At 35.1% G+C, this 19,271-nt stretch overlaps 3 protein-coding genes across 6 annotated transcripts; 1 reads left to right on the top strand and 2 right to left on the bottom strand.

Annotated features, from left to right (window-relative positions):
- Positions 1–4,978: 4,978 nt before the first annotated feature.
- On the bottom strand, positions 4,979–13,094 carry LOC119075855. 4 transcript variants are annotated; one of them, XM_037182411.1, is made up of 15 exons: positions 12,767–13,092; positions 11,660–11,757; positions 11,370–11,584; positions 11,080–11,312; positions 10,651–11,014; positions 10,257–10,460; positions 10,138–10,203; positions 10,022–10,075; positions 9,833–9,955; positions 9,660–9,770; positions 9,429–9,603; positions 9,180–9,370; positions 8,997–9,096; positions 5,449–5,573; positions 4,979–5,385 (listed from the first exon to the last, which is right to left on the bottom strand). In XM_037182411.1, exons 1-15 carry the CDS (start codon positions 12,989–12,991, stop codon positions 5,204–5,206), a joined length of 2,466 nt encoding a protein of 821 aa, XP_037038306.1. In that variant the 5' UTR covers positions 12,992–13,092; the 3' UTR covers positions 4,979–5,203. The 4 variants fall into 4 exon arrangements, 3 of the variants coding, with proteins under 3 accessions (XP_037038306.1, XP_037038322.1, XP_037038315.1); XR_005087488.1 differs by having other exon boundaries at positions 5,247–5,385; positions 8,997–9,110; positions 12,767–13,094; XM_037182427.1 differs by lacking the exons at positions 4,979–5,385; positions 5,449–5,573 and adding an exon at positions 5,581–7,426 and having other exon boundaries at positions 12,767–13,094.
- Positions 13,095–15,852: 2,758 nt separating this feature from the next.
- On the bottom strand, positions 15,853–16,852 carry LOC119078202 (bladder cancer-associated protein). Its single transcript, XM_037185668.1, has 2 exons — positions 16,636–16,852; positions 15,853–16,566 (listed from the first exon to the last, which is right to left on the bottom strand). The coding sequence occupies exons 1-2, from the start codon at positions 16,660–16,662 to the stop codon at positions 16,354–16,356; spliced, it is 240 nt and encodes a 79-aa protein (XP_037041563.1). The 5' UTR covers positions 16,663–16,852; the 3' UTR covers positions 15,853–16,353.
- A 286-nt stretch (positions 16,853–17,138) lies between these two features.
- On the top strand, positions 17,139–18,882 carry LOC119076891 (DNA primase small subunit). Its single transcript, XM_037183899.1, has 6 exons — positions 17,139–17,362; positions 17,430–17,586; positions 17,653–17,828; positions 17,901–18,510; positions 18,571–18,649; positions 18,721–18,882. The coding sequence occupies exons 1-6, from the start codon at positions 17,236–17,238 to the stop codon at positions 18,823–18,825; spliced, it is 1,254 nt and encodes a 417-aa protein (XP_037039794.1). The 5' UTR covers positions 17,139–17,235; the 3' UTR covers positions 18,826–18,882.
- The last annotated feature ends 389 nt before the right edge of the window (positions 18,883–19,271 follow it).

The raw sequence follows: 19,271 nt of genomic DNA on the forward strand, positions 1-19,271 counted from the left end.
ATATCAGCTAAAATGTTATGTGTGTTTATAGTCAGCATTTATATAATGAGCAATTTTTACTATCTCTTCTTCTCGCTGATATTTAAACTCTGCGTTGCATAATGTCTACTGTCTGCACTGTACTGTTTCATGATGTGTTCCACGAAATCAAAAGAAATTTCCCTTTCAAAATTGTTACAGCTCAGGATTGATAGTAATAGGTTACGTTTTGATTATCCTTTCACAGATGGCAAGCATTTACCATTTTACTTATTTTGGTCTTAGTATTTTCAACGGATTCGATAGATACAAAATCTTTTACTTCATTAGTTTTACCATTTTTTTGATAATAAGGCGACAATAGCAAGAGGTGAAATACTGGTCTGGATTTTTTTTTTTAAATTGAGTTCGTACATAACACTTCTTTAAGATTAAAATGAAAAATTCATGGAGTATGGCTGCACAGTAATCCTAAACACAAACCAACATTTCTTTAAGTTTGTTATATTCCGCAGACAACTAAATGAATCTTGCGCGCCCCTAAATATTTAAGACAATACTAAACAGATGTTTTCACACTTTCTCAGCAATTTTAAGTATTTCAATTTTACTTTACTTGTCAATTAAAAGAATTTCAAACACAAAATTAATGGACTCCTAAGCCTTCCTACTGGTTGTTTTAACCGAACAATACCATTTACTTATAAAAAGAGATGATACATAACGAAAATTATTAGTTTTTGATTGAGCGTTAAAAATAATTCAATTTACCAATATTTTCATCGAGTCGGTACTAAGGATACGTGCATGTTTCCCATATCAACGAACGGAAATTAATCCTTAAATCGTGACACCCATCGAATATGTCAGACAATCTTCACTTACTCCATTTTCATTTTACTTGAACAAGCCTGTAACTAAAGTAGTCCCAACACCCATAAAAATCATTAATTTTTAGTAATCAGTAACTTCTCTACAAAACATTCCGATAAGTGCGAATGGCACCGGAAAGAATCATTTTGTTTTAAAACTGTTTAACATCTTAGAGAAGAGAGACATTGTCACAAAATCATCAAGAAAGCATAACTTTGATTTATTTTAGATAGTTGAATGAAAAAACCGGATTTGCACAGTTCGAAACCACCACAACCAACACCGAACCGGCTTTATACCTAAATTTTTGTATTTATCATAGGGGATCAGAATATCAGAAAGTCTACGTATAAAATGTCATGTGTACGTTCGTTCCGTCGCACGGCAGCGTTTAAAGTAGCTGTTGTGTTTATAGTTAAGTTTTCTTTAGCGATTTATAATTCGCTTTGCTGAATGCAAAAAGTAAAAACCAATACAATGGTCAGTTTGATAATTATTGTGTTTACTACCTGCATGTCACTCACATCTCAACCCAGCAACAGAACCGTCTGAAATGAACTTTACGAATAGAAAATCATAACTGAAGAGAAGATACTTTTTCGTTCAAGTGCGGCAAGCACCATCAAATAAAATAGGGTACTGAGTGTTTCCACAGTGTTTGCATATTGAAATTCGCTGTTACGATTCTTATTCGACTTCGTTGATAGGAAGAGGAGTGCAACTTTATCATAAGGCTGGGACTACTAACTAAACAATGCGAAAAACTTGTGTTCTGAAATATGATGTCAGTGTTGTCCCAGACGACACAAAAACATTATTCCATTTGATGTGCGATTATAATTTCTAATAGTGATTGGGACAATGTTGTAGACCCACTGGTGAAACCATCATTTCTCCAGTCTAGATCGTTCACATTATTTTACGGCGTACCAAACGCTTATGTCAAGCAAAAAATCGACCATACCGAAAAACTTTAAAATGCTATTGGAATTAAACGAAACACAACTTGGGAATAAAATTTCACACAGCCGTATGCGGCAAGCATAAACATTGAAAAAAGTTGAATATACTTCCCCATACGTTCTGAATGTGATGTGTCTTCGGTTTATAGCGAGAAATGTTTATTATGAACATTTTTTACACCGATTTATCGGGAATTCATACTTTGCTAATGTCCACTCTGAGTCAACGTTCAATCGTAATCAAAATGTCCGTTATGCCATCAACAAAAATATCATTTTCACACCGAAATCATAGGGATTCAGAATAATGTTTGGTCACACTTACAGGCAGATGATTGTATAGGTTTCAATACATAGAGATTCAACTTCCTATTGTACGGGAACAGGATATTATTTTTAGTCCTTTTCCTTTCCATTCCATCCATTAAACGGTTTAGACCAAAACACAGATAGTTATGCCATGTTTGCAATATTGTGGATATATAATTTCCTTCCGAAATCGCAACGGCGTGAGCGGCTCTATAAAAAGAAGTTCGGAACTGTTCACACCACCATCCAACTAACAATATTTACACACCATTCCTACCAGGACTGCATAGCATTTGCCCGCTTCCTAAGGTTGAACTAAACACTCGCATTAAACGTCTTAAATTCTCCTTCTTGTTCCACCACATCCATAAAACAGTTTATTTAATTTCCCTAAAATATATTTACACATCGTGGTAACAGAATAGCAGAAAAGCGAGAAGGGCATTGCTAATACTAATGTTAGTGAATAGGAACACTAAGAAGTACCCGACGGTTTTTTCGAATTGCAGATGAGAGCTGCTCACGCACATTCTCTTTTATCTATTCGCAGTACTATTAAAACGATAAGTGCTCCCAATCCTTCATCATTACCTTCATCTATAAGCGATTAACTCATGGATTGATTATAAGTTAGAGATATGTTCGATAAAGTACGAACAAATGCAATGGTAAATTTAAAACTCACACTCTTTATGCGCTTCACGTTAGCGGTAATCAAAATCGTATTCCACTCTACTTTCCAGACGGAACAAATTCGAATAAATCCCAACTCATCACGAACAAAGGAATCGAATCAACATTTTCTCGATGAAATACCAGGCTTCGATAACTCTGTTAGAGGTATATAAAAAGAGTATTTTTTACTGTGTAGTGTCGCATGGTGTGTAATGTATCCGTCGTATACCAACGCAACACATTTCTATCTCTTCTTTTTCAATGTTTTGAAGGAACGTAACAGTCGCACAGTATAAAATGCAGTTTGTGTTGTAAATATGAGAATGACTCAGGTTGTATCTCAGGCGCTTGAAAATTAATACAGAATAGCAAGTCTTTCACCTACAAAATGGGCTCACTTAACGAATGGAAAAACAACCTTTTATTCAAATGTTGTATTATTACCAAATAATCGGCATCCAAAAGTTCGCATTGAAAAATTACGGGGAAACTTACCTCAAGCTGTTACAACGACAAATCTCTCCATCATGAACCGACTTATATGTAAACATAAAAAAGTCACTAAGTGTCAATTCGGTCAACTCTCGACTTAATCTAACAAGAGTGCATAGAGTGAACATTATTTTAATGAATTTCTTTTCGTAATTTCAATAATTTATATCGAAACGAATCGCATCGTTTATGACTGCCTGATCGAATACTCTAAGCGAGTATACTTTCGACTCGATACAACCCGAAAAGCAACTTTTTTGTTGTAAAAGTGGGTATTTCTCTGATTTATCTTTCGGTTATTTTAATTGCAATTTTTGTTTATTTTTTGAGTAATCAATCTGAAATATGGTATGCATTCCGTATGATCTTAGTAAAAAATCGAATGTACCTAATAAAAAGTATGAAATTCAATTGGTTGGTTTGTTATCACGACTGTAGAATGTGTTACTATCAACAAAATAGGTAAACTGTACACAACGAATTCCCCGATCGAGGCCTCGAGCGACGTCTTGGAACATTTTATAATACCAGATATCATTATTATTGCATGGCAACGATTTTTGTTCACATTTCAGCAGCTTCTGAATCCCTGTTCAAATAATAAATTTTTTGGTACCACCGTTAACTTGTTAAATTCGAACGATTTGCAATTTAATTCGTTTCGTCGCAACTAACATCCTTTTGTTGGATAGCCCTAACACATATATTTTAGACTCGTAACTTACTTACCATACTTGCATTCCAGTAAAGGTTGTTTGTTTCATTACGAATTTCCTTGGTTGAGGAAGTGAGTAGCGCTAAGCTGAGCAACTGTTACAGTTACACAATATTTCGTTGAATTTAAGCATAGCCTCTAAAGAACAAAAATTGTGCTTTTTGATAACATTTCCAGCCGACGAAAAACCTGCATATAAGTTGTTTTACATTGACGTAGTGTGACGGCAATGCGCGTGACAGGTTTTCTGTCTGTTCCATGACAATGAGAAATGGAACGAAATTTTACTAGGCGCACAGAATGCTTGAGATGACAAAATACTGTATGCGAAACAGTATAATGACGATTGTTCCGGTCTCGGAGGCATAATAGAGGAGCGTTCGCCATTTTAATTCATTTTCATCATTTCGATTTTACTTTAAAAACAAAGCATGTGAGTTCGATGTTGGTAAGTGGTTTTTTTTCCCACAGACGAGAATCAACGTTTTCACTTTTAATTACCAGGAACCGAGAATCGGTATGAATGTACGAATCATTTTTATGCGGGATGTACAAGTTGGGCGCGATTTATCAATGCAAAGTTTATTTATCGTCAGTTGAAAGAGAGTTGTTGTTAGTTTCATTTTTTGTTACTGTCTTTATAACCACGATATTTACACAGAAATAATAAGACTTCAGAAACGTAGGTAGTATAAATCTGCTAGAAAAGAAATGTTTTATTTCTATGGGCTACAGACATGAGTGTTTATCGGTAGGTGCATACACATCGGAAATATTTTTGTATAAACATCTTGTCGGTTAATGTCTGGACATTACGTTTACAACAGGAACTTGAAGATTGTATTTTTCATGAAACCATTTTCAGTCCGACCAAAGAATACTTCTTGTCCTCATGCAATCACTATTTTCCAGATTTGGAGCAGAAAAAGCCTTAAATTAAATGATTTTCTGGTAGAAACAGCACAACGAGCAATTTTTGTTATATTATTTATTTGGATTACATTGACTTTTCTTTATCTACATATATATGTCTTCAAATTTACTAAAACTTTGCATATTCGCAATCATAACCTTTTATTCACAGACGGAAAGCATTATCATCGCTAATCGAAATTATTATTTCTTGTTAGGAAAGAGATTGATGCAACATCTACTACTACAATACTTTTAACATAAGTTTTACTGCATAAGCCGTATCTTATCTTTTATCTACGTCGTCGCTAACGGATAGCATATTCGTCCGCAAACAGTTAATCTCTTGAAAAGAACTGTCCGATACCTCACCCGATTCGTCATAATTGAAATTCAGCCATAGTCTACGAACCCGAACCCTCTCATTCCATAAATGTTGTTGTGATAGATCTCGCGGAGAACCAATTTCTGTAAATCGTAAATGAATTTTATATTGAAACTATGCATATGCACAATTATTTGAGGAAAGACCTGTTACAATTGATGGACACAAAACGGAGGAAGTTTCCATTGCAGTGTCATCTCGAAAATTTTCTATCGAGTCTGCTTCGAATATTGGAATAAGTTGACCTGCTATTTCCGATTGGTTGAACGTCCTTAGAAAAGGAGAAACTTGAAAAAATGCAATGCCCAAGAAAATCTAGATATTTCGTTAATAAGATTGCTGGCGAAACGTCTTTAACGAAAAATTTCCGTTGTATTTATCGCATTCATAACATTTCATGAAGTTTTATGGCACATTGTTTCCATACTTTTCTTGGCATTTCAAATACGCCACTATCAAGAGCTCAGCATTTTATCTCATTGCGAACAATTTTGTTTCCATTCCATGCATACCTCCCATAGCTGCCATAGCTTTGATAGAATGTTATTGGAATGTGATACAAAAGAAATGTTTTGACTCAAAAAAGGCGATCAACAATTTTAAACCATTTTCTTCTCTAGCAGAAGTGTGTCCTGGACGTCCTGGATCTCAGACCAGGTAGGTTAATAAAATGTGTGTCAATATGACTGTTTAAATATTTACCACAGATGAAATTATGGATAAACGGACTTGAAATGATGCTATTATAGCTGAGGCTCAAACATTTGTGAGCTTCGAATTCACCTGAATTTAATGACCAAAATTCATTTACAAAATGAAGTGCTGTACCTATTACTTAATGTAGCTCCAATGATAAATCTTAATTATCCGGTTAATTCGCTGTGTAAACTCAAACAACAACCAAGATATACCACTTTTCATTATGATCGGAATTACCCCATTTTAGTGAATCCGATTGCGCCATACTTTTCTTGGCATTTCAAATATACAATTAATAGGAGCACATATTTACAGCAAGGTGGAAAAACCGAATTGTTGAAATTCCTTTCATTCGAAATTTCTGTTCTATTTGCGAGCCCGGTCAATGTTGCATCCAATTTTTTACGTAATTATCAGGGTAGAAGAACTTTTAGGAATAGTTCACATTTATAAAATTGTTACACATAAATTTTATGGTAGTCATCCGCATAGCATAATCAAATATAACGTAATTATACAATATTTGTCGTCAGCTCTTTGTTCAACGGAAAGTTGAATATACTAAATCGGTCTGTGTTCTCTATTTCAGTGATTGGATTCCATAAATGTTACAAGACGGTTGCTCCGGCTTTGATAGAAACAATTTTCTTGTGATAGGACTTGCTTCGTCAGTAGCATGCGCTGGCGAGGGAGTTCATAAAAATGAGAAATTCCGAAAGTACGGTTGGTTAATGGTGTACGTTCAATTTATAAATTACGGTACGTGTACTTCAGTGTACATTGCTGTCAATCACATCACTTTTCTTTTGGAAAACCAGTACGATTTTACGAAATAGTTATCGTTAATTTCGATGAGAAAGATGTGCTTCTATTGCAAGAATATGAACATTTACCCACTTTAGACTGAACCGAACAATACATCTTTTTCTAGTAAATTTTGAAGTGCACCCGAGTAATGAGATTAAGTAATGAGATTTTGGAGATGATAAATAATAGTGTAAGATCAAAGGCAATCCGGTGGTTGTGATATTAATTCGGAAATTCGGTAGTAGACTGGGAAGAACATTCAGGCCATAAATTTTTTAAATTTTTGTATCCATGCGTTCCTGTTCATAAAATAAATTGTTTGGTACAACAACGGTACTCAGATAGGAACATAAGGTGGACGTGTACACAATTTTGTACTTTTTTGATTATCACAAACAATTTCTTCGGAGAATGTTGCAGATATTCAAGAACACATTTGGATTATTTATCCTTTGATCTAGAATTTGCCGAAAACCCCTGCTCATAATTTTTTGAAACCTCGGAGCCCAGAGGGTTCCTATTTGTAGACATTTCCAAATTGTACCAACGTTTTTCCACCTAATCTATACGAATGTCTCGGTACATTCCATTCCAATAACTGTCGATGTTTCTGGTTTCCTAGTAAAAAGTAGTGTGGTAACGAAATGTGGTAGCTTTCCAAGTACAAAATAACAAAAATTTCTCTCGTTAGAAAAACGAGTATGTACTTTTCAACTTGAACATTGTCTGTGTTCAATTAATTGCTTCAGTGAAAATGAAGAAAATTGTATAGTTAGCCCAGTGAAAAATTACACACAACAATGCGAAATATGTACGAAATTATAACCAAAGAATTCATAGAATTCGAATCAAGTTCCTACAACATTTTACATTACGCGGCTTACAGCAAAGTTTGCGCATCGAATGTATACACGGTCTGGTGATTGTTTGAATGACTTTTTGCCGCTAAAATAAAAATAAAAATTATCATCAACACTACACCGATGTTATGAGTTACTGGTATAATATAACGTTGCGTTTAAATTTCGTGTCCCACATTCAAAAATTTGTTCAACTTCAGTTACTGGGGATTATGTCATATGGATGCAACGACGATGTTATTTAAATGCCTATCTGGAAATTATGTCACAGATTTTTGACTTAATTTAAAGACGCTGTTAAATAAGATTTGTTTTGGTGCCGTTGCTGTGTTATGACGTGTCTGCTTAAAAGCTCATTCAATAGAAAAAGATCGCTGAATTTTGACCATTTAAATAAAAAAAAAGTAAAAATTTCTTGACGTAAAAGCTTAGCGTAATATTTTCGGCCATGAACAGAATCTTTATTTTTGTTACGACAGCAAGTTGCGGACTCTTTTTTTTTCAATTTGTATCCTGAACGACCGACGAGTGGAACGAAATTTTTATCATTAGTGCGGTATTTTTGAATTTTGTGAATTCGCTCTGGACACAATGATAGGAAAATAATTTTGTGACAATAAAAATCGAACGAACAAGAAAGATGTGTATAGGTTGGCCGTCACGTCGTTTTTGCACAAATTATTCTGTATTTTAACAGGAGATCATAAAATGTTGGACTGTAATGAACATGGTATCTCTACATTCATTGTACAGAAGAATATTATCGGTCTGGTAATAATGTATACGTAACGAAACAAACGAAAATAATTCAATGTTTTGATTGAAATAAGTAAAATTATCGCTTATGTAAATTGTCGGATCGGTTTGATCATCAAAATTACAGACGTCGCTGTTTAAATCAATTCAATTCAATCTTAAATATTCAGAATATTCTGAACAAATTAATTTTATAAATATTGAATGAAGACCAAATATAACTAACCCCAATATAATAAACAGACATAGCCAAGTGTTACCAACCAATTGTATGGATTGGTTTCTGAAATAGTAAAAATTTTTGTACTTACGTCTTTCTTGCACAATCAATTTTAATATAGGACAGGCGCACAGAATTGGTCAGAATATAAAACTGTTGAATTATTTTCGAATAACACTTCATGACTGTTGTGCGATAGAGTGTGCTATGGAAACCCTCAGCTCGCTTTGGATTTCGTTTAAGATAATAGACGAAGAAATTTAAAAATGTTCGACAGTGTTAGACGTTTGCTAGTAGCGCAATTTCTCGATGCCTAGTTTAAATCAAACTTAAATTAGGAACCAGTCCTTACCCGGTCGGCTCGTTCGAACTCTGTTGATTTGTCGTATTCTGGGCGACACACCGTGTCTGATATTCGTTCGAGTTTGGATTCTGATTTTCCGTTGCATTCTCTGTAAACAAACGTCTACAATTTAATTAGTTAATGAATGCCAGACACACTTGCACTTTATAAGCAATAAAAAAGAGACCGTACCCAATATGCATGCTGCAATTAATTCGCCCTCAAGTCGACTTAAATATGTGTCCGAATTCATTGGATGTGGATAATGCTCTGGATTCGGAGATGCGCTTGCACTTGGTAGCAATCCCGTTGATGATGTCGGAGTTTCTGGAGGTAGAATGACTTCCGAATGTGTGTTGAGCTCATAATTAGGATTCGAAGTGCTTTGAAAGAAGTATTTTGTATCTCAAATGGAAAATGACGTAACTAATCGAATCGAACTTAGGATTTGTTGATCGACCTTTACTTTTCCGCCTGCAAGATTTTCTACGAGCTTCCTTTTTATTCATCTGATCATCCATTACTCCCTTGATAATTTCATCATAACTGGGTGGACCGTATGGCTCATATGGCGGTGGTGTTTCCGGAGCGATTTCTTCTTGACGCGATGTATTGTCTTTGGAGAAATAAATACTTAATTTGTGATGTACATTTGGATCTGCTAATTGTCACCTAAAAGTTCACTAATCGTCTGAAGATGGTTTTGTAGTTCCCGTTGATGTCTTACTCTTGTACTGGTTCTATATAGCAAGACGACCAGAGCTGATATCAATCCAATAAGTCCTTTGAAGTAGAAGGAACTGGGTTGGGTATATTTCCTCAGAAAAAGGCTGATTTTCTATTACCTAAACTGCTAGCAAAAAACACAATGGTAGCAGTTTTCAGGTCTGGATACCTTTCTATTTTCGGAAAATAATAATTTGGTGTATGGGAATACCATTTCCGATCATAGTCTTCGTTCGATAGTTCTACAAATTAAAGTTTCCATTGAGTTTAATCATATTCCTTGAGAGACATTGCAGATTTGCAATTACCCATTATGCATGAATCAGGTTCGTCAGATTTGTCACCACAATGGTCGAATCCATCTGTGAAACATCACAAAAATCAATAAACATCCTCCAAGATCGAAAAATGCGATTAGAATTACCGCATTGTAACTGAACAGGAATACAACGGTGATTTTGACAAAGAAACTCTGAACCCACGTAACAGTCTGAATGACAAAAATGGTTACGTTATGCTAGTGTATCGTATGTAACAACTAACTCATGTAACTGAACGTAGTATAGACCAAAGCCAGCACAGACTCGTGGCTAAACGCACCACGAAGACTAACATAAAATCCGGATGTGATCGGTACAAGAAATGTTTTTGCTGGTAAAGAAGTTGACTGATGTGATGATATTACGGTTTCCATATCTGGGCGATCAGAAGTCATTCCTTGTTTTATTGTAAGAATTGACTTGGATCCTAGGCAAAATATATTTTTATCTCGACGAATTGTCTGTTATATGGATAGTATAGCCTTCAAGCGCCTTTGGCAACTAAATGTAAGTGACATAATGATATAATGTATAGCTTCCAACAGACTCTGAATCATTTCATGATCATTTCATGGCATGATTAGCGAAGCATATTACTAGTCACTACAATAAGCTACCCATCTTATCGAATGATTCCACTCTTAACGAAATGTGTGTTTTCAAATGGGAATAAATAATGGGTGGCCGGATCAACCAAATACAATCGTATAGTCGCGGTAGACTGTCGTTAGACACCATCTTCATCATGGTAATAGCACCACCCATCATTTCAACATGTCCACCACAATCTGTATCTGGCTGTATTTGAGCGTTATTTGCCTGTGATTCTGTCAAAAAATGTACTAGCGCTCGGTATCCCATGCCGGATGCTCCATTAGCATTGAAGCGCAACAGCAAAGTCGGTCCATGACTAATAAGTATCGGTGGTCGAAAAAGGGTCCCAGTGAATACATCAAGTTGTTCACCATTGTAATCTTGGATCTATTGTGAAGTAGTAAATTGTTAAACGATTTACACTGCTTAAATCATCCGGAAGTGATACGTACTTCGAGAGTAGAGTCTAGAGCAATCTGGAAATCTGTGAAAATAACGCGGATACGACATTTTTCGTCTGTTCCATTATTCCCTACATTGCAATGAATGGAATGTTCAGTTGCATAGTCTCTAGGATATAAAGCTGGGAAAAATGGCGATGACAATGTGTGGATAGAATTGGTAGGTTGCTCAAACGGATTGAAATTCGATTGATTCAAAGTTCCAGCAATTTCCTCTTGGTTTCCTTTGATATTATAAATTTAAAAATTTGATATTTGGCACACATGACATTTGAATGTACTTTCAGAAGTGTAGGTCAATTCGAAGACATTGTTATTATTCGTCCGATAAAAATACTTTATCGATAGGGTTCGCGTTCTTGTGGCGTAATGGTTAGGCTGACCACAAATTACTTTTCCAGATGCTTCGTATGGTGGTTCGGATAGGTGTAAATAGTCACACTTGCAGGCAAAATTGGGATCCATTGCGTTACAACTTCGTGAAAAGTTCATTGAACTGAATATGGTTAATCATAGGGATTGGATTAAAGTAAATTAAAAGAAAGAAATTATCTTAATCATAGAGACGCACCGGATTTCCACTTTTATAATACAGGATGGACATGTGACGACATCTAAAGTACATTGAAACTGAATCAATGCTTGATTCGTGTCATTCTTCGAAGTTTTCTGAAAAAGGTGAATTAAAACCTTTGTTAGAAACGGTTAATCATGAATTTCTCCTAAGTAAAATTTCTCAATAATTCATGTAATCAAACTGTCAGGTAATAATTGACGGGAATAACTAGTCATCAAGTCTTAAGTAGGTAACTCATCAGCATTCCTTCTCATTGAATTTTAGTGACCAGTGATTATTGGGGCTTTATAGTTCTTGCTTTAGATTTATTGTTGTATTGCTTGTGTTCGACCTTTTGTTGGTAAAACAGCCGAAGGCAAAGGTGACAAAAGCGTATATACTTAAACCAGGGCCTATTTTAGTGAATTAAATTCCATTCAAAGCCTAAAAACGTAAAAACAGGCCATAAAACAACAGGGACACCTCGATCTTTCGGTTCTCTTTCGGTTAGCATTTCTCTCATTTTCCGACATTTTTCCATAAAATTTTTGTGGAAAAATATGTGAAAGTTGGAAAAAAAATTAAAAAGCTATCTTAAAAGTAGTGCCTGGTAACAGGGTGAACGACGACCATCCGCCGGAACCGGAAATAATGGTGTAAAGTTTTGGAACAAATGCGACCCACTGAAAAATATCGAAGGACCCTCTTGGCTTGACCTCTAAAACTGCAGAGCTTTGACTCTCGCAATATTTTGCAGGTCAGACATACATCTATTTGACGCCACAGAAGAAAGATTAACCTAAAGTCTGAACTACAGTTCTTTCTCAAATAACGAGCATTGTAATTTCCCACGAGATTTCCGACGCAACAAGGCAGGAAACGTGCCTAAATAATGGTTAGAGTAAATCACTAAACCATAAACCCACTCTTCGTAATAATTTCACTTGCACTAGAAACCCAATGCCAATGGCATATTGGTATGAAAAGTAAAAAATCAATATAAACGTCTAAGCACGTATGTTAATTTAATCCAATTACTTTCTCTCATGAATAATAAAAATGTTGACTCAGCGAACCTGATGTTTTCAATGTAAATTGAAAATTGCGACAAAATTGACTTACGTTGTTCGTAAAAATTGGAGTGGTGATATTTGTGGCTTTTAGGACCCCTTTGTCGCCTAGTTCCAAATAAATCCTTTTTCCGTTATTAGCACTACAAATTTCATTGCTTCTTAAGTATTTAGTGATAGCATGAGCTTCATGCGCCACATTTATTAATAACAAAAAGCACAGCGCTGTATACACCCCGGATTGATCACACATTGCGCAAAGGTATTTCATTTTCATTACAAATTACAGAACCTCCGTATTTGTAATCGACAGGCAACTGTCTTCGACTGACAATATCTATGTTTAAGGAACCGCGATTCATATTCAACTGAGTCGGTGAATTTAACAGTTTAAAATATGCAACAGCGTTCTGAAGCCATACAAAATAGAATTATATTGCCAACCTGTGTCACAGAAACTTTGACTATTATTTTGTATAATATGGTTTCGAAGCAACTGTCTTATATGCATATTTTAGTTTTAACGTTTATAGGAAATGAAAGTTTTGCACTCTGAACTAAATAAGTGAAAACGGTTGAAAGTGGTAATGAAAATTATCAGGTATACAAGCGACATAGCTTTTCTTTCGATACAATTCCTTTTATACACCAAATAATTCACACTTAGCACGAATACGGCACTAGTTGGCAGAGGAGATAACATGAGATTCGAAAACGATAAGAAATTACGATAACTCCATTCAAGGTCTAATCATCCAAAAAGTACATAAATCTCCATTTCATGTGTACGTCCACTGCAGATGATGTCGTTGACTGTAACTCTATATATATTCTTCCATCAGAACAAACCAGGCCAAATTAAAATTTGTAGCAAAACTCGGTGATATTTTATCGTATTAATTTCATTTTATTATCAATCGATTCGTAACAATAATTAAATTTATTATCATCGTGTTTTGATTTGTAACTTATAACACTAGTTTTTCGTTGAGTTTTCTTTTTATTATTTTAAAATATTTACAGGAGCAATTTAAAAGCACTAAATGTTTTAGGTTTAATTGCAAAATATAATCAAAAATTCAATATTAAATGGAAACAGTTTGACCGTAGTTGGAACTTTATTCTCTCCTAGAGCTTTGAAGTGAAGGTATTGGAAAGTCGGTTTGGCATTTTATTGGGAAAAAGGTTTTTCCAGTTAGATTAGCTCGATGATTGTCTAATACGTTTGTTGCGCAATGGATGAAATCGTTGGATACATTTTGTTTGAGCTTCATAGAATGGTATGTTTTAGTGATTTACTAAAATTAAGACATAACACGAGTAATGGATTAACAAACATTTTTTATTCAGTATTTAGAAGGGACTTTTTTTTAAGATACCAGTTTCTCAGTTTTCTCAAATTTTCCAATGTTTTTCTCAATTTATTAAAAAAAAAATTTTAGAACAATTTAGGAAAGTGTAGAAAAATCTAGAAAACATGAGATAATTTGGTTACAACGCTTTTGGATTTTTCTTTAATTTTTTTGATAGATTTTTAATGCAATGTACAGTACATGTAGAATGCACATAGGACTTATATCCAAGAAAATTATCTTAGACACTTCAATTTTCTCTTTTAAAGGATCGGAACCGGTCAGGTCCAACTGAAACTTGACGCTCAGATTACCTGAATCTGGTTAACTGAACCTGAATTGAAAATTTTTACTTGACCTGAATTTACCTGAAATCTGAGACCAATAAAAATGAAGATTTCAGGTAAATATGTGCGATTTTTTCAGGTATACCTGAAAACTGACTTGATTTACCTGAATTACGTTTTATTTCAGATTTCAGATAAATTTAGGTCAGTTCAGCTCAGACTAAGATATTTTAATTGCGACTAGAATTTCAGTTTCAGATCAAGTGATGCCTGACCTTTTCCTGTTCAATATTCACTTGGCTTCAAAGAACTAGATTTGGTGAAAATATGTTGTTGCGCCATTTGTGCCTTTGTTCTAAGGTGAATCTAGTCCTTCAAAGTCTTAAAACACATAACTAAATACTGGAGTTGAGTGATACTTGTGGAATTTATTGAAAATTAAAAAGGTTCAGTTAGTCGTGTTATTCTTAATTTTAACACTGAAAATTCTGATAATTCGTCACAGAGAAAATTCTTCAAATTCCAAAGATATGTTCGAAGAATTTCAAGGGCGATTTTTTATGAATTTTCAGATGTTTTGAGAATTTTATGAATTAAAATTCTTGACTAATGAGTTACAAAGTTCAGAGTTCACCATTTTTACTGACATTTTCTAGACCCTAATGTTTGTGATGCCTTTAAACTAATCCGCTTTACATGACAATTAAACGTTGGAATATTATGTAGCACAAGATTACAGTGTGAGAAATTGAAAAAGTAATCGTATCACCGTTATCAGTACGAATTGTTCCATATGCGATGTTCTCGTTATTAAGTCTTTGTTTTGTATAGAAATACGGACATTGCATGTGGAATGAGTAATATAAATTGGGTGAATTTGGTCCGTTCATATAACTCTCACTACTCTCACTCAGGGTCTATTTTTGGAAAAAAAATTCAAAAAATTAATTTCCAAAAACTCCGAACTTAAAAAAAATGAATTTTTCCATCATTTCGAACGGTTTTGGCAACTCCAAAGCTCAGCCTTGTGTTTTAGCCCTCTCATCTTTCAAATTAATCATGCTCGACTTCATTTGAAAGCTGATAGTGTCAAGAAATAATCAAGAGTCAGCTAAGACGCAACGCTGAGTTCAGGAGTTGCCAAAACTGTTCGAAATGGTGGAAAAATCTGGTTTTTGGACGTTTGCAGCTTTTGGAAAATTTTGGCAATTTTTTGGAAATTTTGGAAAAAAATTTCCAAATATAGGTCATGCTTCACTATTACAAATCTTTGAGATACAAATCCGTGGAGTACGGAGCATTAGGTGAAACTTTTTTTACCTAACCCTGGAATGGTTCACACATCCAAACCCATAAAGTTTAGACAAGGTCAAACTGTTTACATTTAAAATTCGATAACTACAATTAATCGATTTGATGGACTTAGTAAACTACCGCTACTTTTAATTGGCTTGGGCACAAATATTATACCACAGTGTAAAACGTGAGAAAGATTTTTGTTTACCATTTTTTATATGCATAATTCATAACATTAGGATTTTCCTTTTTTTGTTCTAAAAAAAAGGAATTTGGTGCGTCTACAAATTTTTGGTAACTCAAAGTACGTTAACTTTAAAAGAAAAAGCATTAACAGTCAAGTTCTTAATTTTAACCGAATTTATGTTCAGTAATACACCATTGCATTGGTGTACAGTTTAGCTGAACATCTTGGACAAAATTATATATCTTATCGACGACAGACGACACATGTATGGGACTATATGCGTCGAACTAAAATCAATAGAGCAAATTTATTTCAAATAATAAATGCAAACATCAAACGAAAAAAAAAACTCATTCTTCAATGATTAGTCATTGGAGCATCACTGAAAATTTACGACCTTACCGATTTAAGATTACAAATTTTAATATTATTCTGTTCTGATAAATATTCATTATAACCACACGCATATATTGAGTTCACAAACACGGATTCAATCCGAATTAATTAAAACAATTCACTATCCATTCTCGCAGATGTGTCCTTCGCAATTGCCCCAAAATAAACAATTTCCAACACCACTGTAACATACTAGGAACACTGCCGTCAGAAATACCAAACTACAGATCGGACATGGTTTTCGTTCCAGGAAGAATCCGATTAGGTATAAGACGATGAACAGAACGTGCGTCTGTTGTGAAGCTGGATTGTTGGGCTTTGGAAGTAGTAGTACCTTTGGAAAATTGAACGGAATTAGTATTTTCTTTGCGATCTCGAAACATGCACTTTAGTAAATACGTACGGGAATCAAACACTGTAAACAATACATGTCTCGGGGGGTCGGTTATCTTTGATAAATTTTGAAGAATCTGCTTCCCGTTTTCCTATTTAATTGGCAGCTGACGGGATACTCGTTCTGTACGATACACTAGCATTTCTGTCGCGTTTTATTCTGAAGTTTTTATTGTTCGTGCGTAATTTTGCCAACAAATTTAGAATTTTTATGACATCTGTCATTTCAGTACTACCAACACCATAGTTTTGAATGACAGACAAACAAACGGCAGACAGTGCTGAAATCACTCAGCCAATAATTTCAAAATCAAAGCTGGAGGCAAATATTTGGAAGTGTAGTTTTTACCGTCAATTTTTACTCAAATTTATATTTACAATGAAATGCACTGATTGTACGAAATATCCAAAAGATTTGTTCTGAATTTCCATCAGCAGCTGAGGCTGTGAAAATCTATGTTTACAACACTGACTAATCTATGCAATTTCGACAAAATATTTCTTCATCACTGCTATTCACAAGAAAATCGCGCCAACTTAAATGTCACAGTCAATCCGTTGTTTACTTTCTACACTTTGAACAAGAGAATTTTTTAAAAACCTGATAGAAATGAAGGAAAAAGAGTGCCCAGTTCAACAAGCCTACGATCCGGAAATACTTCCCGATTTGCTGCCCTTGTATTATAAGCGATTGTTTCCTCATGCACCATACTATCGGTGGTTGTCTTATGGGAATGGTTCGTTACATTGCACCAATACCTGATGTTGAACAAATACTTTACTTTGCTCTATTTACCTTCATAGTTGACTCGTCTGTTTTCACACATCGAGAGTTTTCATTTACGCTGCTGGGAGACATTTATCTGAGATATCAATCGTTCGAAAATCAATCCGAATTTATGGAAGAATTATGTTCAAAGAATCCTACAAAATTTGACATAGGTCCTGTGATGACTGTTCGGTACATATAATAAATGGAATCAATACTTGACAACAATTTAACTTTTGTAATTCTTTTAAATTGTAGTCCACGTGATCATAGATCCGTGCCGACGATGACACCAACCCAACGTGAACTGGTTTTCGATATTGACATGACTGATTATGATGAAGTACGAACGTGCTGTTCTGGTGCTAATGTCTGTGCAAAATGCTGGAAATTTATGAGTATTGCTTGTCGAATATTGGACATTGCTTTAAGAGGTAACCCAAATCACAATATTCCCTATCACCTCACCTAATCACCATTTTGTTCCCTCGTTTCCTTTGAAATAGAGGATTTTGGATTCGAGCACATTCTGTGGGTGTTCAGTGGTCGACGAGGTATTCACTGTTGGGTCTGCGATGAAACCGCACGACGCCTAGACAACAAAGGAAGATCGGCTGTAGCCGAATATCTAACATTGGTGAATTCGGGAGAAGTGTCACGGGTGAACATTGGCGAGAAGATGCATCATAGCGTCCGTCGGGCATATCGGATCGTCGAATCACTGTTTGACGAGGTGATCCTACACGAACAAAACTTCTTCGCAACGGAGAAAGGACTCGCATTTCTGGTGAAAAGTGTAACGGACGACGAAATACGAAAAGATTTGGATGTGAAATTGAAAGCGCAGGAAAATAATTCGCCGGCGATTTGGAATTGTTTCGCAAATTACATGTCTGGATTGAAACATCGTGGCTCTCTACCGCGTAAACTGCAAAATATCGTGGAAGAAATACAAATTGCGCTGCTGTATCCGCGTTTGGACGTCAACGTTACCAAAGGGATGAACCATTTGTTGAAGTCACCGTTCTGTGTCCATCCTGGAACTGGTAAAGTCTGTGTTCCCATCAATCCGGCTGCGGTCAGCAAATTTGATCCGACCAATGCTCCAACGATAACGTAAGCTATTTGCACCGATTGTCAGCAGTTGGAGTTAAAATTGATTTTTATTTTCGGCAGACAAATTCTTGAAGAAATTAGTGCCTTCGATGAGAAAAACACACAAACGCAAGGAGCAGCGGAAGCAAATAAAATCAAGGTAGAATTTCCCTTTCAAAGCTGTTTCCTCTAATCATTTGTTAAATTCACCCAACATTGACATTATTTCAGGACTATAAAAAAACCAGCTTGTCAAAGGGCCTGTTTGTTTTTGAAGAATTTGTGAGAAAATTGGAAGCGTCTGTGAAACCAAGAACTGCTCAAGAAGAGTTTTGAATTTGTATTGGATTCTGTCACATCTGCTGAAATAAATGCAAAGTTTTTCTGTCTCAATTTCTTAAAATTTTTATTTTAACTCAATATCATTGATACCTTTACAACAAACCGATGATCTCCAAAACGTTCAACTTTTAACAGACGGTAATTAACAAAAAAAAAATTTGGTCACACTGATCACACTGATACTACAGGTATGTCGGGTTTCTTTAACGTTACGACTTGGTCAAGGACCAATTAGACAAAATTGGAAAACCGTATAGCCGTGGCTTCCCTTGCCCTTCTCTCTAGCTACGTTTAGTGAATTTTGATAGATATTAAAATCGAAACGAAGAGGTCGGCCTTGGTATACTACGGCGGCCCAAGGACAGTATAGGACTGTCCATCATCAGTTGTTCCGTAATATACTTTCGCAAGATAGAATGAATGCTCTCGATTGAAGAACT

The sequence above is a fragment of the Bradysia coprophila genome, chromosome III (assembly GCF_014529535.1).
Source record: "Bradysia coprophila strain Holo2 chromosome III, BU_Bcop_v1, whole genome shotgun sequence".
Taxonomy (NCBI): Eukaryota; Metazoa; Arthropoda; class Insecta; order Diptera; family Sciaridae; genus Bradysia; species Bradysia coprophila.